This window comes from Ursus arctos, unplaced genomic scaffold, assembly GCF_023065955.2.
Source record: "Ursus arctos isolate Adak ecotype North America unplaced genomic scaffold, UrsArc2.0 scaffold_15, whole genome shotgun sequence".
Taxonomy (NCBI): domain Eukaryota; kingdom Metazoa; phylum Chordata; class Mammalia; order Carnivora; family Ursidae; genus Ursus; species Ursus arctos.
The window spans coordinates 556,965-581,310 of NW_026622819.1; the positions used below are offsets into that span (position 1 = coordinate 556,965).

A 24,346-nucleotide genomic window follows, 5' to 3' on the forward strand; every position below is an offset into this window, starting at 1 on the left:
CTCCCTGGTCAGCACCAACGAGCATCTCCTGCAGGAGCTGAGCCAGGTGCGGGCGCAGCACAAGGCCGAGGTGGAGCAGCTGCACTGGAGCTACAAGGAGCTCAAGAAGACCATGGCCCTGTTCCCGCACGGCAGCGCTGGCCTCGGTGGCTGCTAGCCCCAGCAGCGCCGCGCGCCCAAACCTGGCCTCCAGGGCCCGTGGCTGGCGCATTTGTATTTGTTTTGCCAAGCCTAGTAAAACGTGGGCTCTCTTTTCTACCCGGTGTGTTTGTTGGCGAGAGCTGGGTTTTCTGTTCGTAATTATCCCAAGTTGTGAAACGTGTTCAGGGCCTATAGCTCGGTTTTCTAAAACATCCTGAGAAAGGATTGATCTGTGAGTCAGTGAGTGAGGATACGCATGGTGTAGTGTTTGCAGAGAGCTGGCAGCCAGGATTATTACTCCTCAGACTCCAGCAAACTGCTCCTGTTTCCTGAAATACAACTGAGGTTTTACCCCCAAAAAAGGATTAGCCTAAGACAAGAAACATGGATATATTCTGAGACCAACATTATTAATTTTTCATAAAATACCTCGAGATCAAATGCAGTATTTTCCTCCCCGATGTAAAAGAGAATGGTGTCTGATCACTAAGTGATTTTGTGTGACACTCAGTCCTTGCTTGATAAACTAATAGGTCGTTTTAAAAAGTGGCTTTTTATAAATCATAACTGATTTTTCTTATTGAATTCTTTTATAAAACACGCTATGCGCACGTACCGAGTGAGCAGGCACAAATACTTTCAAGACTTAACAACAGTGACACTTAGAGTTTGGGGAAACATTAAAAAGACTATTTCACGGTACTAACATCCTGCACTGAAAGTATCTGTATCTACCACCGCCCCACCCCCTGCCCTCTGACTCGCAGTGCGTTTCTGAAAATTAGAGCATAATGGCAAAATATTAGATTTTTAGTTTGGCAGCTTCATATCTTGTGTAAATACTTGCTTTCTTTGATAAAACAGAGTCATTTTTTAAAACAGTACTTGGTTGATTTAGGAAGAAGAGCGCGCAGGCCTAGAAGAATGTGCTCGGTGGTGGCTGTCCGTGCTTCAGGCTCAGCCGCGGGCGCCGGGGGTCCTGCCTGTCCCTCAGATGTGGCCTTCCCAGTCCCCTCCCTGTCTGGTCATGGCTGTGTCCTTCGGTGCCCATTTCCGTAACTCAGCAGGAAAACATGGCGCATCAAATGTGGTTTTGTGTGGGTGTGGGGTTTCTTTCATCATCAGATCATTTTTTATTAATTTAGAAGATTTTAGCATTAATCCATTTTAAGCTTGTTAAAATGATCACCAAGCTATTACTTTATGTTTCTCTTGCATGGGTTTCATTGAGCTTTTTAGATTTATGAGTTTATCCTTTTCATCAGATTTGGAGAAGTTTTGGCCGCCATTTTTCCACAATTGTTATTTGACCCTCCCTCCCTCCTGGGACTCCAGTGACAGTCAAGCCAGACCACCTGTGGAGTCCCCAAGCATCCCCAGACTCAGGTCTGTTTTCCCGTCTTTTGTTCCTGGCTTCAGTTTGGGTCATTTCTACTGCCCTGATCTGCGGTTAGGCCTGTATGTATAGTGGATTTCTAATTTCAGAAATTGCATATGTTTTTAGTTCTGAAATTCCATTTGGTTCTTTCTTACTAACTTTTTACGTCCTGTTATATTCCTGTCTCACTTCACTCCCGAGTCAGGTTCCTGTGGCCTTTGCGGTGCGTGACTGCCGATCGCTCCCACCATGGTTACACTGACGCTCCCTCTGTTAGAAGCGTGGTAGTGTCTGTTGGTCTGTTCTCAGCACTTTCGTGTCCTTGTTCTTGAGGGTGTGTGATCTGTAGTGCTTTCGGACGTGGCCTTTACCAGGTTAAAGCAGCTCCTCCTATTGTTAATCTGCTAAGATGTTTTTATTGTGAATGGATGAATTTTATCACTTTTCTGCAGCCATTGAGATGACTGGATGATTTTTCTCCTTTATTCTGTTAGTGTGGTTAATTACAGTAATTTGCAAATGTAAAAACAACCTTAAACTTCTGGGTTAAGCACAACGTAATAATGAGCTTTCCCTTACAAACCTACTGTTGGATTTGGTTAATATTTTGTATAGGATTTTATATTGTGGGTACACCACTCAGTGTCTGACTTTTCATTATTTAAATTCTCTGGGTCTCTACTCCCAGTGCCTGTCCCCAGGGTGTTGTGAGGAGTACGTGGTAATTACAGTCAGGTCCGAGGACCAGTCTGGCACAGTGAGCGCGGTGCGGTTGTGGCCCTAACAGTGGTAACTAGTTCTGTCTCTCTGGGGATTTTCCTTTCTGGTGCCGTCCTGGTCCGGGTCTGTGCCACTGCACTGTCCCCAGGAGAAAAGTTCGGTTGTGCATCCTTCCCTGCTCTCTAGGAGAATCCAGAACAGGCTGTGATTATCTCTTCCCTGAGTGTTTGGCAGAACCTGCTGAGGAAGTCGGTTGTGCCTGGCATTTTCTTTGTGGGAGATCTTTGATTATTGGTTCGATTTGATTTATGATTAAAGGGTGTGGCAGAGCCTGTTCTCCCAGAGCACCCATCCACTCCTTCCATTGACCAGCCCCACCCCCACCCCCACAGCTGGTTTGGGGCCGTGTGACTCATTCTGAGTGGGACAGAGGAGAGCTGCCGGGCCGCTGCCGGGGGCCTCCCTCCCCCAAGTGGCCTTGCTGGTGGTGTCACAGACCAGCAGGCCTGTTTCTCTCCCATTGGAAGAGATCCCTCCTTGACCCTGACCAGACGCTGTGTAAGCAATGAATCTTGTGTCCAGCCACTGAGGTTTTGGGGGGTTTCTACTTAGTAGTTACTTACTTAAGGATAGGAAGTGAAGGTTTTCCATTTCTTCTTGAGTTTTCATAAGATTTCTGTCTCCAGGATTTTATTCATATTGCCTGATTTTCAAATTTTTTGGTATACTAATTTTTCATGGCATTTTAATGGCTTCAGCATTTGGGGTTGTGTCCCTGTGACAGGTGCTGGGCAGTTGTCCCTTAAGCAAGAACTTGCTGTTCAGGGAAAGGGATGCAAGTGAGAGATGGCTCTGCCTCAACTCTCGAGTCAGGAACCCACCGGGGCGCCCCTCACCGGTGACGGCACAGGCGGGGCACAAGGGCCAGCTGTGGGGCTCCTGCATCGCGGGCGAGCCCCGGTGTGTGTCCTGCTCCGGCGCCCTCCCCACTGCCTGGAGGCCGCCCTGTCCCCTGGCCGGCGTGCGTGCTGCTCCTTCACGTGCTCTCCTCGCTTCCTCTCCTGCACTGCGGCTTCTGTCCCTTTGCGTCTGCAGCTGAAATTACGGACACGTTGGGCTTTCAGACATCACTTGATCATTCTCCTTCTCTTGCTGGGTCAGCGGCTGTAACCCGTAGTGACGTGTGTTGTTCTGTTCCGTTTCTTCTGTGACTGTCTCCCCTCTCTGCTGTTGCCATGTTTAGGTTATTTTCCTCACCATGCTCACCTCTGTGGGTTTGGAAGCCGAGCGCTCTTTCTGGTGCATCATCACAGTGTGCGGGTGCCCATTGGGTCAGGACCTCTGCTCTCCCCCCGTTGCGTCCAGGAGCGCGTACCTCCCGGGGCACCCCTTCTGGCTTAAATGGGATAGTTTTCCGGTGCCTCAGTGAGATCTTTATTCCCACACAAAGCCCCACGTACACTGTTCACCTGTGTTCACTGTTCGGTCTCTGTGCCGCTTCCCTCCAGACACTCCATCTGTGGTCATGTTCCTCTGCACTTAGAATTGCTTTTAATGTCTACTGGTGAAAATTCCCAGTAGGGTCGTCAATGCCTTTCTCTTCATTTTTGGAAACTGTATCACTGGCGTAGGATTTCAGGTTGGAACTTACTGAGGACGCATTCCTATCTCCGGGGCGGCTATAGTTGTGTGTAATGACTTCACGTGCGTCCTCCTGGGTCCGGGCCCCACCCTGGGGCCGCACCCGCACTGCATTAGACCACGCCTGGTCCCACCATGGCCCCTCCCAGGGCCTGTGTTAACTGTCAGTGCCCCATGCGTGACTGCTGGTAAAGACACGGCACCTTGAGGGCGACAGAGCCACGTTTCAACACCTTTATTTATCACTTTACCAATTGGACACACAGTGTTAACAACAGCAAACACAGGAGGAGAAATGTGCAGACAGACACGAGCTGGTTCACTAAAGGGTTGCAAGCCAGGCCTCGACAGCAGCCCTGATAGGTGACACCGTGCCTCACGCTCTGGGGAGGGAGAGGAGGGCCACCCAGATCCCACAGACGTTCCTGGTGAGCGCGGCGCTTCGATGCCCGCGGACGTGCCTTTCTGAGTCAGAACACCCGAGACGTCGACGCTACTTTACCATCGTGCTGATAAAGTGATACACTCAGAACTCCCTAACGGTAACAAAACAGTGTAAAAATATATTGCATATATATATAAATTTATTTCCCTTTCCTGAAAAAAACTCAGTACAAACTAGTAGTATACGATCCCTTTCAAGTTTAAGTTGTGCGGGTTTCCTTTGTTGTTTGGCTTGATTTGGGGCTTCAAGAGTCTAAAGGGAGAGAGAAAGCATCTCGAAGGTCAGGGTGACCACTGCCCGGCCCCACATGGGGCCGTGGCTCCACACGCCCCTGGACGAGGGCCGCACCCTGAACCGCCCAGTCCCAGCAAGTGTTCAGTAGTAAATCATTAGTGCTGGGGAGCTACTCGGGGCCAGTGTCTTAAGGACATTCTAGACTATTGGGAACTTCACAGTACAGCTGAATTGTCAACCTGGCCTGCACAGGACAGGTGACGACAGGGAGTCCCGTGTGGCACAGGCCGCAGGGCAGAGCCAGCACCCGCTTTCCCCATGAAGGGCCAGGTGGGGAAGATGTTAGGTTCCTCCCCACCACTCGATGTGGTGCAGAAGCAGCCACAGACGGTGCCTGAGCACAGGAGCGTGGCGGGGGCCGGAAAACCATTCAGGGAAGCCGCCTGGTCGCAGGCACGCGCGTCGGCCCACTGCCACAGTCCCTGTCCACCGCGCAGTCAGAGGGACGCCCGTGGGCTGTGCCGAGCGACCACGGGGACAGAGCAGCATAGACAGGACGCGGTGCCAGTGACCGTCTCTGCGTCCCTGTCCCCCGGCTTCTCGCATCTGATAGGATTTCCGTCTGCCTCAAACTTAGGACTGAGGGTATTAGAGGTGTAAAAATACTCCAGTATAAATATACCTTCTGCTACAACTTTCTAAACTTACGTGATTTGAACTTCATTTTGGTAAAGCTAACTGTGTTACTGACCACGGCCTCGTTGCCCATCCTATGACGTTAAATAGAAATAAATAAGTATTCTGGTGTGATCAGTGTCGAGCGCCCTCCTCCCTCCTGCGGCTGCCTTCTGGTGCTCTGCCCTCCCTGACGGAACGCGTCCTGTCTCCTGCGTGCCGTGCAGTCTCGTCGATTCACAGATGGACGTTGGGTTTTTAGTTAACCATGGTTAGTAGAAGCATAAAAACATGCGGTGAAGACACACACCCTGCCTGTGTGTTCTCACTGTTCAGACCCTGACGGAGGAGCATGCGTGTGCGTGTGCGTGCGTGTCTGCGCAGGGCAGCCCAAGCACGTGTTCTGTGTGCAAGGGCTACACGCAGGTGCAGGGACGGGTGGAGCAGATGGTTTTAAGCCGACAGAATGGTGACCACTGAAGCCTCGTGACTGAGGCTCTGCCACCTCTCTCCCTGTCCTGACAGAGGGGAGGCTCTGACTGGGGGAGGATGCCATCTGAGGCGGCCTCAGGGTCCTTGGGGACAGGCAGGGGAAGCAGTGGAGACCACAGCGCCTGTGTGGCCAGCCGGACCTTGGTGCTGTGGGATGGGGTGGGCCACCAAGGGGGACCAGTTGAGCGCACTTGGTTCTCACTCAGGCCCAAGGGGAAGCTGCTATTAGAACAGTCAGGAACGCATTCGGGGACATTCGTCAGAAGTGAGCCGTTGGTTTCCTGTCAAGCTGCTGGGCTCCGCTAGGCTGTGGCACTGGTTTCTCATGTAAAACAGGGGCTCCCGCTGTGGGGCAGGCGCTGTGGCAGGGTCCCCGAAGGGGGGGCAGCTGCGTGGTTTCTCTTGTTTAGATCCCAGTCTCCCAGGGTGTTTTGCCTAGAGACCCCGCCCTGGGACAGGAGACAGACTCCGGGGGGTAAGGGGGCTGCAAAGGGCCAGGGGACATCCATTCCCTGTACATACAGACAGTGGCACAGGGACCCCACCCCTTTGTTCACCGCCGGGGATGCGCACTGTGGGGGCCGAGGTCCTGCTGGATTCCAGCATCCATGCTTCATCATTAGCTGCGACAGTGGGGACCCAGCTGCTGATGGGGAGGAGGAGGGGCCCCGCGCCTCTGGTGGCTGGCGCTCCCCAGCACGGTGCCTCACGGGGTCTGGAGGGGAGGCCTGGCCCTTCCGTGACCACTAAGGAAAACCTCTTCGGCTTTGGACACAGAGCTTTCTGGTGTGTGATCCACTTGTGAGAAACACATGTCGCATTCAGAGTTGCCTTCAGACGCATTTCCCACGTTCTCCTCTTGCCTCTGGGTCGTCACCAGCGTCCAGCCTGGGGGAGGATGGAGGCGTGCAGGGCGGGGGTCCCGTGTCCTGCCTGCTTCTCTCTCCCTCACCACTCGGTCCTCTGTGGTCCTGCCTTCCCTGCCATGGAGCGGAGGCCTGGCCAGGCAGTTCAGGATCCCCAGGGTAGAAAGTGGAGACAGCGGTGTGACTGTGTCTTACAAGTAACTCAAAGCCCGCCGTCCATCATTTCCTTTGCTTGAATGCACTGGCAAGTCCCAGACCCTCTGAAGGAAGCTGTTGGCAAGGCCAGTGTCCATGGCTGGTTGAGGCCCTGCCGGGGGCGTGAGGGGAGGCCCATGAGTAAGGAGCCTACTGGAGACGCCATCCCTTCACAGGGGCCATGCTGGGTGGGAGCATGGGTCCCAAGCTCTTCTGCGCAGATGGGGGACTGTCCCCGGCTCCAGCAATGACCGTCGTGCCCTTTGGGCTCAGGGACGTGGGTGCCTGTGCCGCCACTGTGCTGGTCTTTATTTCAGCCGCCTGTGCTGCGTGCCAGGCTGTGCTCAGGAAGGGGGTACCCCCGGTCAGCCAGCTGCCCTGGACACAGAACAGTGGCGAGGTGGACGGGCTCTAGGAAGCATCTCCCTGAGGCTGCCGTGAGCTTCTTCCCAGGCCTGCAGCCAGGACCACACAGCCCACCAGTCACTCGCCAGGCTTGGCTGAACTTACGCAAAGGGACATACCGCTGTGGGGCCATGGTGAGAGGAGCGCCAGTCCTCTGCCCCCTGTCCAGCCTCACAGAGAAACCAAATGCCAGCTAATGCCACGGGCCTTGGGGCCCTCCCCGGCCCGCCTGTCGTGTGGTTTTCTGCACTCCGCAGGGGTCAGGAGAGGTTAGGGAGAACTCACCGTGGAGACTGAACCACTGAGGTTTGTGCTGCATGCTAGCGAAGATGGAGCGGCCACGTGGACCCACAGCCCTGAGGCCCCAAGTGCAGGGCAGGGCCCCGGGCAGAAGGCGCCTCGTCCTGCCAGCAAAGCACCTGCGTGGGATGCCTCAGCCAGCAGGGTCTCCTGACCCAGAAACACGGGCGGCAGGAGAAAAAGGGGCGGACACGGGGTATTCCCAGTCTTCCCTGACCCAATCTGAGCATAAACACATGTCTTACTTCTTCTTAGAAAAGCACAATGAGGTGAATCGTCTGCCCTCACTTTCCACTTTGTCATCCTCGGGCTTTGCACTTCAAACCACGTTCCTTTGGTCCACCGCGGAGCCTCTCCCTGGCTCACCTTCCTCGCTCGCCAGCCTCTGGGTATGCGACGTGTGTGCGTGTGTGTCAGCATGTGTGTACGAGCATGTGCGTGAGCGTTTGCAAGCGTGTGTGTGCGCGCGCGCACTCGAGCATGTGTCCCACCTCTCCACACCCCCACGGTGTCCTGTTCGGGGCTCACTTTGTTTCCTCGGTGCTGCTGTTAGTGAGTTAGCTGTTGTTGCCCTCGAGGCTTCTGGGTGGGGTCTGTAGGTCAGGAGGTTGGTGCCGCCTCTGACAGGGTCTGTCCCGCTCACCCCCGTGGCCCGCCGGCTCCTGTACAGTGGCCCTTTGGCCTGTGAGCCAGGCGGCTAGTGTGGTCTGGTCCCGGGAGACACTTTGGGAAAGGCCATTTGTGGATGGCCGGCGTTGGACGAGGCAGGTGTGTTATAAAAGGTCAGTGAGTTCAGGGGCCCCACCCGGGGGTCAGAGAGAAGCGTGCTGGCCCCCGGGCAGGAGGAGGCCTGGGTGTCGCCCCCACAGCCCGGGCCCCAGAGTCTTGAGTTCTGACCAGGGAGCACAGGAATGTAATGAAGTGTGAGGTGGTGCAGGCCTCGCAGGAGGGGCCGCTCCCGGGCTGGCTACTTGCCCCCCTGCACCTTCTGGTCGTAGGTGCCCGCGTGCTTGTAGCCCGGCACGTAGCCCGACTCGTCCACCAGGTCCACACGGCCCGCCTTGCCCTTGCCCCGGCCTGATGGGTCGAAGCGTTCCTTGTGGGAGCCCGTGAACTTGGTCGTGTCCGTGAGCCGAGATACGGTGGGCGAGGAGATGGCTTTCTGCAAGGGGAGAGAGCAGGCGCACGCGCCTGAGCCCCAGGAGCCGAGGCCGTGGGCTGCTGCGTCAGCCGACCCCCGGGGACGATCGCTTCTGCTCTTGGACCCCAGACCCTGTGGGCTGTGCTTCCCAGGGAGTCCCTGCCAGCCACACTCACCGTCACCCCCGAGATGATGGGGGCCTTGCCCTCGATGAGCCTGTGCACCTCGCGGATGGCCTCCTCGCTGCTCTTGTCTTTGAATCTCTTCTTGGAGAGCTCTTCAAGCGCCTCCTTGAACTGCTCGAATGTGATGGTCCGGCAGGACTTCCCTCTGAGGGAGAGAGCACTCAGGGCCGGCCCGGGCCACTCCCCTCCACGGTGCACGGCCCTGCTGACCTCAGGGGTCCCCCGCCCCTGCCTGGGGACCCAGTGACATTCAGGGACCCCCCCATCCAGGGACCTGTGACATCGGGGGACCCCCATCCAGGGGCCCACTGACATCGGGGAACTCCCGCCTCTCTCCCATGGCGGAAACTGAGTGTAACGTTAAGATACAGAATATGCCCCTCCCCCGCCCTGGTGTGCACTGTTTATGCCCAACAGTCGGTCGCCATGGGCAACAGCAGCAAATATAAATTGTCTTGGAAAAAAGCTTAAAGGAACCACACCCTTTATGAACAACTGGACGTTCAGACAAAGTTGCTGTCTGGTTCTACATGGGGCGCGTGGTGTCCGCTCGGAGCAGGAGGGAAAGTCAGGGCAAGAAGCGTGTTGCCGCTCAGCCGCACAGAGGCCGAGTCCTGCCTGGGGCCACTGCAGCCCGACATCCCCGTTATCACGCAGGGCGGGGGGTCGGGGGGGTCCCCTGTCTCCTGGGACCCCCACTGCCCCTGCCTGGAAGCCACTCGGAGCCAGGTCAGGGCCACCCACCCGAGGGGCACAAGGGGGCCTGGAGGCAGGTGCAGCCCTGGTCATTTCCCGCCACAGGCCATTCACAAGATTTCAGGAGAGTTCTAAACTGGCTCCGCATCCTGTGTAGTTTTAGCTAAAAACCATTTTTGCCACTCTGGCTCTCCCCTGCTGATCCCCTGGGGGAGCCGTCAGTGTTTCAGAATAAGTGGTCCCGTGGAGGCGGCTCCCCGTGGTGCAGGGTTACCCTCTCAGAGCAGGACCCTGAGTGGGACGGCCCCCCAGCACCCCGCAGGCAGCTCTGTAGACGTCCCCGAGCAGAGGGCCTGCAACAGCCAAGAACAGGCTGAGGGACCGAGAGCCGCAGAGCCACAGGGACACACCCACACGAGGATTCCCACGAAGGAGCAAAGGCGGTCCAGCGGAGAAAGACCGCTGGCGACCCAGCTCTGAGCTGTCCTTGCGGCCTGTACAAAAACTAACTCCTAGTCCCAGGTACAGCAAAAATCCCAAAACTGTAAGCTTCTGGAAGATTACCTAAGAGAAAATCCTTGTGACCTTGGGTGAGGCAAAGATTTCTTAGAAATGCCACCAAAATAGTAAAAGAAAAAAAAAGGAATTGGAATTCGTCCAAATTTTAAAAACCCTGTCGTTCATTCCAAGACAAGCCACAGACTGGAAGGCGACACGTGCACACACCTGAAAAGGACAACCCTTCAAACCCGGCGACAGGAAAAACCCAACGTGAAGCACAGGAGCAAGATCTCTGACCGGGAAGGCCGTGGGCCGCAGACCGAGCCCGCGAGAGCCGCGTCACGCTGTTTGCCAGACGCAGTGAGACCCCCGCGAGGGCCCAGCGCGCACCCGCCGTCCGGCCACGGTGACGAAGGAGTGGCCGCACGCGCCTCGGGAGGATGTGGGCAGCCGGGCGCTCGGACGGCCGCTGGGGCTTCAATGGGGCATCCGCTCAGCAGTTTGGCAGTGATGGCCCCACACCCCACGCCTGGGCTCTACGCGGAGAAACACACCCGAGCGCCACGTAGACGACGTAGCCAGGTGTCCTTCAGCAGTGAAGCCATGGACAGCACGCACGGGGGCTCACGGGCACGTGACATGCTGACCAACAGCCCACAGTCAGGAAGGGCACAGACCCCCTGCCCGGCCGAGTCCGTCCTGAGGCATCTGTCCCCGCCGTGACCGCGCAGCAGGAGCTGGGGACCCGGCGGACACAGGGCTTCCTGAAATCCACTGGTGGGCCGTGGGTTCTGCTCCCGAAGCAATCTGTGTCGACCCCCATCCAGCCTCTGAGCAAACCAGGCCGGGGGCGACAAGGTCGCCACAGCAGCTGCCCTGCACGGAGAACCCTGCGTGCCCTGCCGCCCGGCCGAGGCCCTGTTTGTTTGTCCTGGGCCATCAAAGGCACTCCTGTCCCTACTATTCACGCCGTGCCCGGGTAGCATGTGGGTGCCAGGCCTGACGGCCAGCCCGGTGACTGGCCGCCGGAGCACGCAGCTCTCTGGGCACCGCGGCACCAGGCGCCACCAGTGTGAGTCACTGGGGCTGGGGGTGGGGGATGGCAGGCGGGGGCACCCGTCAGAGGCCACATTCAGATCTGGTGGACGTGCAGGCCTACGGCTGACTTGCCCGCTCCACCTGGCTGGGCTGGGTGTCCCCAAGTGTCCCCCCCCGTGACTGCCCAGCAGGGAGTTCTCCCCAGGGGACCTGGCGCCCTGCTGCAGAGAGCCGTCCCCAGTAAGTTCTAGAATGACAATGCCTGTGTCTTCCCCAGAGACACTGATCACATTACGCGCCCTCTGGACACAGAGTGAGCCTGTTCTCCAGAGTTCACAGAACTGGAGGGTGTCCCCACAATGAACCCCCCTCTTCTCCCCTCTCCAGGCCGGGCTGGCCAGCGCCCTGCTGGAAAGCCAGCCCAGTGGTAATGGGGTCACTGGTCACACGTAAGGCCTTGTGAGCTGGGGTTTCACTTTGCTTCCCAAGCCCTGTATCCCCCAGGCCTCCAGACCTAACTCCAGGTGGGCAGGGGGCTGGAACCTGCCAGTGCCAGAGGTCACCCAGGGGCACCTGGGAGCCAGGCAGGGACCAGTGCAGCCCTCCAAAGGCTGATGGATGTGTGTGCCACCCAGGCCAACACCAGGCAGGCTCCCGAGCTTCGGGCCGAAACGTCCTAGGGTCGAGCATGGGGCCACGACCTTCTTACAGCACCTCTGTGAACCAGGACCGAGGGCACTCCCAGGGGCACCTCTCTGAGCAGTGGCAGCCAGCATGCGGGGTCATCACAGGTAACTTGCCACTCAGGTGGGAGAAAGCTGCTGGCTCTCCTTGCCTCCCTGACCAGCAAACCCAGGGCCCTGGATGATCTGTCCAGACAGCCGCCTGGCTGGCCAGGGTGCCAGTGGGAATCCACTTAAGGCCCTCGTGAGGCTCAGTGGGAGGAAGGGGCGTCTGGGATGTTCCCTGGGGCCAGCTGGGGTGGGGTGGGGCCACTGGGGGAGCTTTGCTGTGCGTGTGACCTGGAGCAGCTCCCGGGTGCTCGAGGAGGACCACCGACTGCGGTCAGACCGCCCTGGCAGACAGTGGCTCTCCCGCTCCTGCCCGGGGCTCTCCCGCTCCTGCCCGGGGCTCCCCGCTGCCGCGGACGACAGTGATGCTGGGGGTCTTTAGGGGTGCGTGCAGGCCCTGACCTGCCTGAAGGGGCAGCTGTGGCTCCGACTCTGAGTTTCTTCCCCCAAAGTAGGACAGAGCCACCCTGGCGTCCCCCTAACTTTATGCTTGCTTCGTGCAGGGCCTGGGGCGGGGCTTGCCCTGCGAGGACACTCCTAATTGCCATCCTGGCTGTGGCTGGGGGTGGGCCATGCAGACAGTCGCACTGAGGTCTCTGAAACCATTTCTGGGTGTTTGGGAAAGGTCATCCTCTTAAAAGGCCGTCATGCACCGGGACCCAGCGCCCACATCAACCTGGCGAGGGGCCTTCGGGCTAGGACTCCCTGATTCCTGTCCTGTGTGGCCGTGACCCTTGGCCGAAGATGTGCCAGGCTGTGCACTGCAGGGGCTCTGCACTGCCCCTGGGGCCACGAGAGGGCCCCGCAGAGAAGACTGGGCCACATGGCCACTCTGACACCCCCGCTGACCCTGAATGCCCCCTGGCCTGGAGGGAGCAGCCGAGGGCAGGAAAGGCCTAGTGTGGGGGAGGCCCTGGGCAGACCCAGGGTGGGTAAGGGTTAGCTCTGTCCTTGGCCGGCATCTCTGGGACGTCAGCGCACACACGGATCTGCCAGCTCCCCCTGCCCCTCCCGTGGGCGCCCCAACCCCGCCATTGTGCTGTCCTGCACAGCGGTAGAGAGCATCTGCGCCCTAGGCCAAAGGCTCAGGTCCGGGCTTGCAGCTTCCTGCCTGAGACAGTTCCCACTGTGTCCTGGCCGGGGTCATGAAGGGTGTGGCAAGAAGGCAGCAGGTTGGTGGCCGGCAGGCCCCAGGGAGTCCCGCCAGCCTGCTTCTTCCTAACCTGTTCAGACGCTGGCACACCCGTGTTGCAGGGGAGCACCCAGAAAACAGGCGTGTGCGTGGCCAGGAGAGGCTGCAGCCGAGACCCCCACCGCACTCTGCCCCCTGGGGCCTGGCCTCTCCACCTGTGCCTGACCCCAAGCACACAGGCAGGCAGGAGGGAAGGGCACGTCGTCGTGGGGTCACGTCTGTCAGGGTGACCTTCCTACTATGCACACCGAGTCTGGGTTAATTAATATTTCAGACTGACCCCATCTGCTCCGCGGGGTGGGGAGGGTGCAGAAGCTTTTGTCTTGGTAACAATAGCGTTCAATCCAGACCTGGTGTGGAGCTGCAAGAAATTTGTTTAAAATTTAACACATAGTAACATCAAAACAAACAAGCGCTGCCGTGGCAACGGGCCCCAAACAAAGCCCGCAGATACCCCGGGCTGGCGCCACCGCCCGCGGAGCCATGGCAACCGCCCGCAAACAGAGAGTGGGCTCCTCTCCACCAGTCAGCCACTCGACAGTTCCACGGCCGTGGCCGCCACTTGGAGAAGCTGTGTCCCGAGACCCCATGGACCAGGAGTGCACATCCTCGCCCAACACCGCCCTCCTCACAAGGCCAAATAAAAACACTTTTAACAGGCTCCTCGGGGCCTCCTGGTGTCCTCCCGCCCGTCCCTGGCGACCCCTTCTGGGGACAAGGGCATGGGCCCCCCGGCGCCGCACCCTCCAAGGTGACCAAGCCTGTTGGGCCAAGGCTCTGCGCCTGCTGCCCGGTACGGGGCCCTGTGGTGTGACTAGCTCCTGACCACAGCCCCTTGCTAGGCTGGGGCCACCCCTGCCCACTCACCAGACAGCTTCCCCCAACACCAGGGGTCTCGAATGGCCCTGTGCTCGGCAGCGGGGAGCCCACTGCACCCAGAGGCCAGGGGCCAAGCCTCAGCCCCCAACTGTCTGAGAAGCTGACACCCTGCCTCCCAGGACAGGGACAGCAGCCAGATGGGGCTCTCTTCCTGGTGCTCACGCGAGTGACGCCAGCGCCCGCAGGCGGGCAGAAGGGCCCCTGTCCCTCTGCCTGGGTGGTAGGCTGCCCATGCCTCCTGCACACAGGGTCTTGGGGCCTGTCCAGGGCACCCGTCCTCAAAATGAGCCACCTCCCTGCCACCAAGGGTGTGGAGAGCCTGAGTTCTCCCTGTGAGTGCGTGTGCGTGCATCTGTGCACACGTGTGTGGGCTCTGAGTGCATGTGTGCATGCGTGTGCAAATGCCTGCACGCAGCGGCCTGGGGAAGGAGCGAACGGTGACCGAGGAAGAGCTACCATCACCTGTCCCCAGCAGCTGGATGTGTAGGCCAGCGCCAAGGGTGTGGGAGCCTGTGGTGCTTCCTGGTGGGGTGACCCGCCCCTGCGCATGCCACTTCCTGCCTCCTTCCCAGCCCTTCTGGAACCTTCCCCAATGGACACCGCTCTGAGGTTCCTCTGCTCTTGGATCTGTCCGTGTCTCCTGGGTGCACAGGATTTCCCACGGCCGGTGCTCAAGGCCTAGAGCGCACACCCGGGAAAGAGAATGGGGAGGCCCCGTGGGCCCTCATCGGAGCTCCTGCTGCCTCCACCGCCCCCCCCCCCCCGTCCCCCGAAGCATGAGCCCGTCTGCTCCACCCACTGACGCACGCGGTAAATATGGCTGCTCTCCTTGCCTCTCCTGGTTGGTGTGCAGGAGCACGTGCTCCGCTGAGTGAGTTCTGTGCCAGAGACGCCTCCCAACACAGCCACAGGCTCCGATCGGGCCTCGGGCTCGGCCGGCAGCAGCAGCACATGCCCGAGCTGGCTGACCACGGCAAGCAGCCTGCACGGGCTGCCCGGACCGGCCGTGGGGGGCCGCACCCCAGAGCTGGCCTGCGTTTCTTAGCGAGGACGGTGGGCCGGATGGCCCGGTGAGCCTCTGATGGCCTCTCCACCGAGGACGGGGGCCGGAGCCGGGTCCCTGTGCGAAGAGCATCTCCACAACTGGATATCAGACCCGTGGTCACAATCCTGGGGCCACAGAGAGCTGGTCCCTGCAGGCTGCCAGACCGGCGCCCCGGCGTGGTGGGGGGGGGAGGCAGGCTCTGCGTGGCTCCCTGGTCCCCAAAGGTCCCGAAGCTCCCCCACTCAGAGACATGGGAAAGGAAAGGTTGCTGCCCCTCCTGGGAATGTCATTGACCGCGAGGCCACACCCACCAGCGACTCCCAGGGTCTGGCCCCTCAGCTGCCATGTCCAGTGGCCCCTGCTCTGTGGGGTGACCCTGGGGGTCAGGCTGACTCAGCTGAGCAGTGCACAGCCCTTCATCTCCAGGGGGCAGCTTGTCGCTGAGGAGGGACTAGTGGGGGCTCCAGAGGCATGGCACGAGAGGTCAGGAACCCACGTCCCCGGTGCGTGGGGTCCAGGTGGGCTGGGCCTCTGTGAGAAGGGCGGACAGCTTAAGTCAAGGCCCAGCAGGTCCGTGAGCAGGGCTGGGACGGGCAGGGGTCAGCCCAGAGGTGACATTCCACATGGAAACTGAAGCCCGGGACGCATGGAGGAGGGTGGGACCCGAGTGCCCAGCTGGGGACAGAGGTGGGGGCTGGTTTGTTCACACTCACTCCTCCATAGGCTGCGTCCTCAGCCTCCACAGGTGGGATTGGTGGGGGGGCACAGGGTGAGACACTGGACACTTGGGCCCAGACGACACCACGTGAACGCCTAGTCAGAGGAGCGGTCTGTCTGGTGGAGAGCCATCCAGATTCAGGGACCACTTCCCTTCTGCACAGACCACGGAGCTGACGAGGGGCCCCAGAGGTCGGGAGTGCTCACCTGACCTGTGCATGGGCCCTGCCCCCTGGACACGGCAGATGTGAGCAGATGGAGAGGCAGGGCCAGCCAGGCCTGCACTGTTGGCCCAACACCTTCCCCTGGGCTCCCAGGGCCTTAGCCTGGTCCTGGTGATGAAGCCTCTACCTTGGGCCCCATACGAACCACAGAGCTTCTGCCCCTGACAGCACCCGCCTTCACCTCCTCCCCCACCTGCACCCCGCCTTCACTTCCTCCTCCCCCACCTGCACCCCGCCTTCACTTCCTCCTCCCCACCTGCACCCCGCCTTCACCTCCTCCTCCCACCTGCACCCCGCCTTCACCTCCTTCTCCCCACCTGCACCCCGCCTTCACCTCCTCCCCCCACCTGCACCCGGCCTTCACCACCTCCTCCCCCACCTGCACCCTGCCTTCACCTCCTCCCCCACCTGCACCCCGCCTTCACCTCCTCCCCCCCACCTGCACCCCGCCTTCACCTCCTCCTCCCCCACCTGCACCCCGCCTTCACCTCCTCCCCCACCTGCACCCCGCCTTCACCTCCTCCCCTACCTGCACCCCGCCTTCACCTCCCCCACTTGCACCCCAGCCCTTTCCCTTCCCCTCTGACCCTGGACCTCGAGAATGGAGGGCTCACTAGAACCCCCAATCCCACAGCGATGGCGTCCCTGGGGACTCTGCTTGGACTGTAAATTCTGACTCGTTCCACCTCTGCCCCTGGGACCAGAAAGGCCAAGTCCCCTTTGCCTGGCGAGTGCTCTGCACTACTGTATTCTGACTTTCTGGGGCTGCCCGTGGGGCTCCTGCACCCCACACAACCTCCTGGCTCTGGGGGAGAGCCGACGTGTGGCTCCACAGTGCCTGACGGTGACGGCGGCCCCCGTGGCTTCGGGTCAGCCCGGGAAGGCAGGGCACCTCCCTGGGAAGGAGACACACTGGATTCTGGGGACACAGAGGGAGGAAGCCATCCACTGCTGAATGCACCGAGGAGCCCAGCCATTAACGGGGACGGCACCGGGGCATCACGTGGCAGATGCCCAGGTGACAGCCACACCCTGAACGGGGTGGACACGCGTCAGAAATACACGGAAAGCGCTTTTCCAACAGGAGGTGACAGCAGCAGATGCCAGCTAGCCTTGGGGGCGCTGCTCCTTTTCTCAGCTGTCGTCAGGACATTTGAGGGCAGGAGGCACAGTGAAATGGGGGGGCGCGTTACGATGCCTGATGTGCGCCCGTGTCCAGAACGAAGGACGTGCACACACACAGGAGGCACGTGGACGCACTATGTCACCGAGTCCACGGCAGACACACCGACGCCCACCGTCCCATCCCCGACGCTCAAGTGTGAACGTTCCCCCAGGGCGCGAGGCTCCTGCCAGCACCCCACCTCACCCTCAGCCCCCAGGGCAGCCCATGCTGACGGGAGCTCTGCGGCCAGACCAGCGGCCCCCGGGCAGCGCCGCCGACCTGGGCACCCCCGGCATCGTACCCCGAGAAGGGAGGGGTCTCGAGCGCCTCCTCACTGCCCGTTCGCCACAAAGCCCGCGGCGGGGGGGGGGGGGGGTCCTGAGCAGGAGGCCTGGTGGCACTTACTTGATTTTGCTGAAGACGATGTCCACGTCCGTGACGGTCACATTCTTCCCGTCGATGACCTGGCAGTCCTTACACAGCTTTGACCAGTTCTTGCCATGCATCTCCTTCCCGGTGGCCCTGGTGTCCCCGTGCACGGCAAACCGCCGGAAGGCCTCCTCCAGGGCACTGAGCTCTGGGGCCGCGGCAGCCGCCCCCTCGGTGGCCCCTTCTGTCTCCAGTGACAGCCTCTTGGCTGCCCTGTCCTTTGCGGGGTCCCCCGGGGACTTGGGGGGTGTCTTGTTGGCGGCCTTGGCAGACTTGGCCTTGCTGTCAGCCATGTTGCTAGAAGAGGAAGGAGGGGAGAAAGGAGTCACTACGCTTCTGCAGGGCCACGCACGGGGCAGGAGACTGGCCACGCGTGTCAGGGTGGGCATCTGGGCCGTGGCAGGGGCCCTCAGAAGGGGGCAAAGCTGTGGCCGGGGGCAACTGCAGGGCTCTGGGCACGGCATTGACCCTCCCAGCACTAGTCCCAGCACTGGCCCCTGCCAGCTGCCCCGAGATTGGGTCAAGGGCTATCCCCAAACAGTCCAAGCCCTCCACGACAGCCCAGCCACCTGTGGGGCTCAGGTCCCCTCCTGTCACTCCCCTGCCAGCCACCATGCCACCGAGTCCTCCCTGGAATCACGTGGCAGATGCCCCTGGGGCACCCGCCACGTGATAGGGAGGGGGACCCAGAACCCGTAGCCACCACCTCAGTGCTGACCTAGCGCGGGGGCCCAGGGTGGGGACCGCGTGTGCAAGGGAGGCCGCCCGTGAGGCCCCTCGTCAGGCGCTCAGAGGAGCCTGCCCTGACCTGTCCGCGAGTCTCTGTGTTCATGGGGCACCTGATCCCCCAGGCCGGGTTGGTCCCTGTGGACCACACAGGCCGTGCTGCCCCCTCCCTGTGTCACAGCTGGTGGCCCGGACAGCAGCCTGAGACACCTGAGCCCCGCAAAGGTGAGCAGCTGAGTCTCCAGAAGCCGCTTCCCAGAGGAGCTGTGGGTGGCCATCCACTGCCTCAGGGGGCTCAGCAAGAGGGGACAAGTCCCCGGGGCAGCATGCAGAATCAGGACAGACAGCAGCGCCCGGGGCAGCAAGCACGTGCACGAGTCCACAGTTCACACCCCCTCCCCAGCCCTTCGCCGCTCCAAACCTCAGTTCTCAGCACCAGCTTGCCCAGAGGAAGCCGGGACCGGCACCAGGGGCTGGGGGGTGGCCGTGTGGACGGCGATCACAGAAACTCCCACCGTCAGCAAAGCCAGGGCAGCTCAACCACCGGACTGAACGTTCCCAAGGGCCGCGGCCCCCTCCGTCCCCGCTCCCCCAGGATAGCGCAAGAGTACAACCGCCAGTGAGAAAACCAGGACCCGTGTGGACAGGGCACCGCCAGTGGGAAGAGAGTGGCTCCCACACGCATGCTCGTCCGCCTGGGGAGGGAGCGCCAGCCCTCTCAGGGACCCCGGACAAAGGCCAGGTGACACCCAGTCGTCTCCAGTGTTATCACTGACACCATTTCTTTGTCTGAAACGGGAGCTTCTTGGGGCTGAGGTGGGAGGGCTCGCATCCTGTGCGTTCTTTTCTATCCTTTGATAAATCCACGTGCTTGTTCTAAAATGAGGTAACAATGATAAAATTAGTTTTAAAAACCTGAGGGCTCCAGCAGAGGCCTGCTGAAATATGGAGCTGCCAGAGAGGCCCTCCTGAACCCGGGACGGCAGCCTGTACCCGCAGGAAGGCCTTCCTTGCAGGCACGGGCCTCCCTGTCACCCCTGTACCCCCTGCCTGACTCTCCCCTGCCTGCACCCCAGGAGAGCCATATCAGCATACAGTGGGTGTGAGCAGGTGTGACCAGGGATCATTCTGGCTGGCCACAGACGGGGCAGTCCGAATGCCCTGCCCTCTCCCTCAACATGAGGACTTCCAGCAGCTCGGGAAGACAGCAGGAGTCCCTACGCCCGCAACCCCCCACTCCCCGTGGATCCCTGGCCTCTCTCTCCTTGCCGTCACTCACCTGCCTTCCTGGGACGTGTAAGAATTTGGGGGGTTGGAGAGGAAGGAGGAAGCGAGCGCAGAGCCGGGATCCATGGTGTGTAGAGGCTGCCAGATGCCAAGGGACGCACCTGTGAAGTGCCCCTAGCGCCATCGGCGTCGGGCCCACCACAGGCCAGCTGAGCGCCCTCGGGCCCTCTCTGCTGCTGCGCTGAGGGGTCCCAGGCAGCAGGGTGGGGGTGGCAGGGGGAGGGGGGCCCTGGAGAAGAGCAGGAGGAAGGGCAGGACGGGGAGGGAACCAGGGCAGGCACCCTGCGGGTCTTGTGTGAGCTGTCCCCCTTGGCCAGAGGGGTCAGGAGCAGGGGACTGATAAACACCCGCAGGAGGTGTGGGGACAGACTGTGTTACCGGATTTGCATTTTCAAAGAAGGGCTTGCAGAGGCCCTGCCAAGGCGGAATTACAGAGCAGAGTGGAAGGAGCAGCCAGAGAGCAGCCCCTGCCGGCAGCCCCACACAGACCTGGATCGGCCTGACTCCCACTGTCCACCAGCCTTAGGGACTAGCCTGCTGCCCAGAAAGGCTGTTTCTGACACCACATGGTCTCCCTGGCCCTAAACCCCTCGGGACACATCTATGCTCCAAGGAAGCACCACGCCGAGGGCCCTATTTCCAAAATGACCTGGGTTCCAGTTCAGAATGACTCTCCCTGGCAACCTCCTTAAGGCTTGACCATCACCTGACACTAAAATTACAGAAAAGGTGACACAGGACAGATCTTGACAAGCCACCATCAGCTATCACATGGACATCAGCACACAGAGCCCTGACCAGGAGCATTGGAAATCCCTGTTAGTGATGTGCCTGCAACAGGACCTGGGGTGTCTGTGAGGAGAGCCAGGTGGGTCTGTGAGCAGAGCCAGGTGTGTGTGAGCAGAGCCAGGTGTGTCTGTGAGCAGAGCCAGGTATGTGTGAGCGGAGCCAGGTGGGTCTGTGAGCAGGCCAGGTGTGTGTGATCAGAGCCAGGTGTGTGTGAGCGGAGCCAGGTGTGTGTGAGCGGAGCCAGGTGGGTCTGTGAGCAGGCCAGGTGTGTGTGATCAGAGCCAGGTGTGTGTGTGAGCGGAGCCAGGTGTGTGTGAGCGGAGCCAGGTATGTCTGTGAGCAGGCCAGGTGTGTGTGATCAGAGCCAGGTGTGTGTGAGCGGAGCCAGGTGTGTGTGAGCAGAGCCAGGTGGGTCTGTGAGCGGAGCCAGGTGGGTCTGTGAGCGGAGCCAGGTGGGTCTGTGAGCAGGCCAGGTGTGCGTGATCAGAGCCAGGTGTGTGTGAGCGGAGCCAGGTGTGTGTGAGCAGAGCCAGGTGTGTCTGGGAACAAAAGCAGGTGTGCATGAGCAGGGTCAGGTGTGTCTGTGAGCAGGCCTTGTGGATAAGCTGCACTTACACTGGGATGGGGGCCCAGGGATGGCAGCAGACTGGGGCAAGGTGGGTGCCAGCAGGACGCATGCGTCTGGGAACCAGGACAGGCCACAGGGAAACGCAGAGCTCACCCAAGACCCACACCCCCCGACCCTGCCACATACCGCGGGCTCCCATCACCATCCCTGGGCACTGCGTGAGCCCTCCTCTGGCCCCCTCTCGCTGGGAACCTCTGGCCTGGCGGTGGGCACAGCAGTACCGACCAGCCTCCCAGGGACTGTCTGGGGGAAATGCTGGCCCCTCTTCCCTGCCCACCTGCACCTGGCCCCACTCTGAGGCCCCCGAGGCCGTGGGCACATTCCCGGGCTCCATCCCAACTCTGAAACTCCAGACCTCTGGAAACTCAGTACCTGCGTCCTTGAAGGGGGCCCACCCTGCCCCGTCACACCCAAGCAACCTGGGATGTCTGCTGGCAGGACAAGCCCATGCTGCGGAGACAGCGGGCGGGTGACAAGAACCAGGATCCTTGGGAAACACCCTGCAACCATAGCACCTAGACCCCACCAGGAACCAAAAGAGGCAACACGTTCTCTGCTCGCCGGGCTGGGGTGTCCTTGGGACTTGTGCCATTCCCTGGAGAATTCCTGATGTGAACGGGGGACAGTTACTCAGAGGCCTGCGGGCCTGGGTTGTTGCTGCACCCCCCAAGCTCCTGGAGACACGACTGCGGCTGCTCGGCGCTCCCTGGCAGCCCCCCCCCCCCCCCGCCAGCAGCTGGAAGGTTAACCTGTTCCGCTAAAGGCAAAGCGCCAACCCCCCTGGGTGCGCTGGAGCCTGCGTGGGACGCGCTGTGCTGCAAGCTGGACTGAGAAACAGGCTCTGGGCTCTGACGGACACCACAGGCCCTGCAGGGGGAAAGGGCTCCTGGGGCTGGGAGCATCAGAGGGAAGCTTCTGGGAGTCACTCCGGCTCTCCCTGAGCTCCTGGTCAGCGTCCACTCCCATGGGGGCCATCCCCTCCACGTCCCCCGAATCTTTACACCTGGGCCTGGCCCAGGGGAATTGGTGGGTGCTGAAGCCCCCGGACCATCACTGGGTCCACTGACCGGACCTCGAGGCCCAGGGTCCTGAGATCCCATTTCTGGGCAAGCACCCCCGAGGGCCCTGGAAACACAAGCATTCCGGCAGGTCCGATGAAGCTGCCGCCCGCTCGGAGCTTGCGGCACAGGAGCACGCCTGGGGATGCGCGGAGCTAAGGCACCACGGGGAGGCCCCTCGCTGGAAGCCGCCAGACTCTCCGTGATGACCCAGAGGCTACGAACAGTGTGCAGACGGAAGTGAAAGAACTAGAGGGGAGGAGTGTGGGCCTCCCTGCCCCCCGAGGCTTCCCTGGCAGGCCGTGCGGGATGCAGGTGGGCACAGGCGCCAAGGCTCCCGGGACGGCCCTCCCCAGACGCTGCACGTGGCTCTCCTCCCTGCTCCCCGGCCTCCCGCCAGGACCCCCGCCCCGGCATCAGGGTCTAGACCTGCATCACCCTCGGGGCTGCCCCTGAGGGCAACGAAGGCCACCGGGAACCGGCAGACCCCGCGGGGCGCCCGGTACCACCCCCACGCCCGCGTGCTCAGCTCTATCTGAGTGCGCTGGGAGCACAACACGGCCCTTCGGCAACTGTCCACGCTTTGCACCCTAACATGGCTGCCCACTCCGGGGCTTTCTCGGACACTCGATGTGAATGACCACTCGTCCCAGCTGAGGGCCGTTCCAGGCGGTGAGAGCTTTCCAGGGGCAGACAAAGCGGCCTTTCTGAGCTGCGCCCTCCCACAAGACACTCCCGCGAGACACCCGGGACAGGCAGGAATCCCACTGCACACCGAACGCAGCCCCGGGGCCCCTGGCCCGGCCCCTCACAGTCCCAGTGCAAGAGCTGGCAACACCCGGAGCTGTGAGCAGGACACACTCAGGCCCCTGGCCCAGACGGGCCCTGAAGCCAGGCATCCCCGAGAGGCCCAGGCCACGGCTGCCCCAAGGAGCTGCCTGAGGAGTAAAGCCAACCCCTTGCTGCTCCTGGTCCAAAGATCAAACAGGAGCTCAGAGCAGCAAGCCCAGCATCGGGGGCCAGGGGTCTGTCCTGACTGTCCTGCAGCGAGGTCACTGTAGGGGCCCCCGCCTTGGACCTGGGGAGCTGCTGTCCACCCGGGGTCGGGGGCGGGCGTGGGGTGCACAGCTCAAGGGGCCAGGCAGCCAGGATGGGGGCCCAGCCAGGAGAGGCTGTGCACTCTCTGAAAGACGGCCTCATGGGGCAGGTGTCTTTCCAGTGAGGGAAACCGAGGAAGGCTGGGACTATGGTGGGGTGAGGGCATCTTCAACCCCCATCCACCCACCCATGAGGGCCCCTGGGTTGCCCTCCCCTTCCCCATGATAGCAGGACATCCTCTGGTCACTGTGAAGTCAGGGTTTCGGGGGCACCTGCTCAGTAGAGAAACTTCCCTCAGCAAGTTTCACAGAGAATCGGAGAACCGCAGGGGCCAGGAGTGTGGAGCAGAGCATGTCTGCGTGTGGCTCCAAGAAAACGAAGGGTGTGGGGCCAAGAGAGGCCCCCAGGGAGGACACGGCTGGAGGGACCCCACGGCACACCCCCTTCCTGAGAGAGGGCCTCAGAACCACGGACAGCAGAGCAGCAAGGGAGGGCGGCCCCCGGGACACAGCAGGGACACAGGAGCAGCGGGCTGGCCCCACCACCTACCGGTTCCCAGGCCGCGAGGTCCTCAGAGTGGCCCCCAGACCCCTGCCGAGGCCCCAACGATAATTGACTCGAGTGCCCACGGGTCACCTTTCTCTGAAAGCTCTCCTAAGATGCTCCCACAACAGCACGCTCAGCACAAGTGCACGCCAGACACGAGGACACCAGGGGCCACGCTACCCACGCTTTACATGCCGGTCTTGGCACTTGGGTTGAACTATCGGTCAGGTGCCCACCCTGCGGGAGTGCCCTATGGTTGGATGAGGACACAGGTAGAAACTTCTGGCCACTGAGCCCTCCCTCCGTCACCCAGCACACTGCCCGGCCGGCGCCTCTGGGACCTGGCTGCCAGGTATGCTCCTTATGCAGACGGCAAGTGTAGTGGGGTGAACGGTGACCCTGAGAAAGGCGTGTCCACATCCCAGCCCCCAGAGCCTGTGAACGTGACCTTGTTTGCTAAAAGGGTCTTTGCAGATGTCATGAAGCCACAGATCTCAAAGTGAGGTCTGGACTCCCTGGGGGGCCCTGAATCCAACAACATGTGTTCGTGGAAGAGGAGACACAGACATGAGGCCATGTGATGGCCGAGCCACAAGCCCAGGGCCCTCTGGAACCCCGGGAGCTGGAAGAGGAGGGAAGGACCCTCCTGGATCCCCTGGATGGAGCATGGCCTTACCCAGCTGGATCTCAGACTTGCAGCCCCAGAACGGAGGCAGGAT

At 60.8% G+C, this 24,346-nt stretch overlaps 2 protein-coding genes across 3 annotated transcripts in view; one reads left to right on the forward strand and one right to left on the reverse strand.

Moving 5' to 3' along the window:
* The window catches only part of CEP72 (centrosomal protein 72), a 34,672-nt gene extending 29,303 nt beyond the window's left edge, over positions 1–5,369 (forward strand). For both annotated transcript variants that reach the window (XM_026506624.4, XM_057312143.1), the window contains exon 12: positions 1–5,369. In XM_026506624.4, coding sequence (XP_026362409.3) covers positions 1–157 — 157 coding nt within the window. In that variant the 3' untranslated portion in view covers positions 158–5,369.
* The window catches only part of TPPP (tubulin polymerization promoting protein), a 26,017-nt gene continuing 5,771 nt past the window's right edge, over positions 4,101–24,346 (reverse strand). Inside the window, exons 2-4 of the mRNA XM_026506627.4 lie at positions 17,472–17,792; positions 8,810–8,963; positions 4,101–8,654 (exon numbers count right to left, since the gene is read on the reverse strand). Coding sequence (XP_026362412.1) covers positions 8,460–8,654; positions 8,810–8,963; positions 17,472–17,788 — 666 coding nt within the window. The 5' untranslated portion in view covers positions 17,789–17,792 and the 3' untranslated portion in view covers positions 4,101–8,459. The remainder of the gene's footprint in view (positions 8,655–8,809; positions 8,964–17,471; positions 17,793–24,346) is intronic.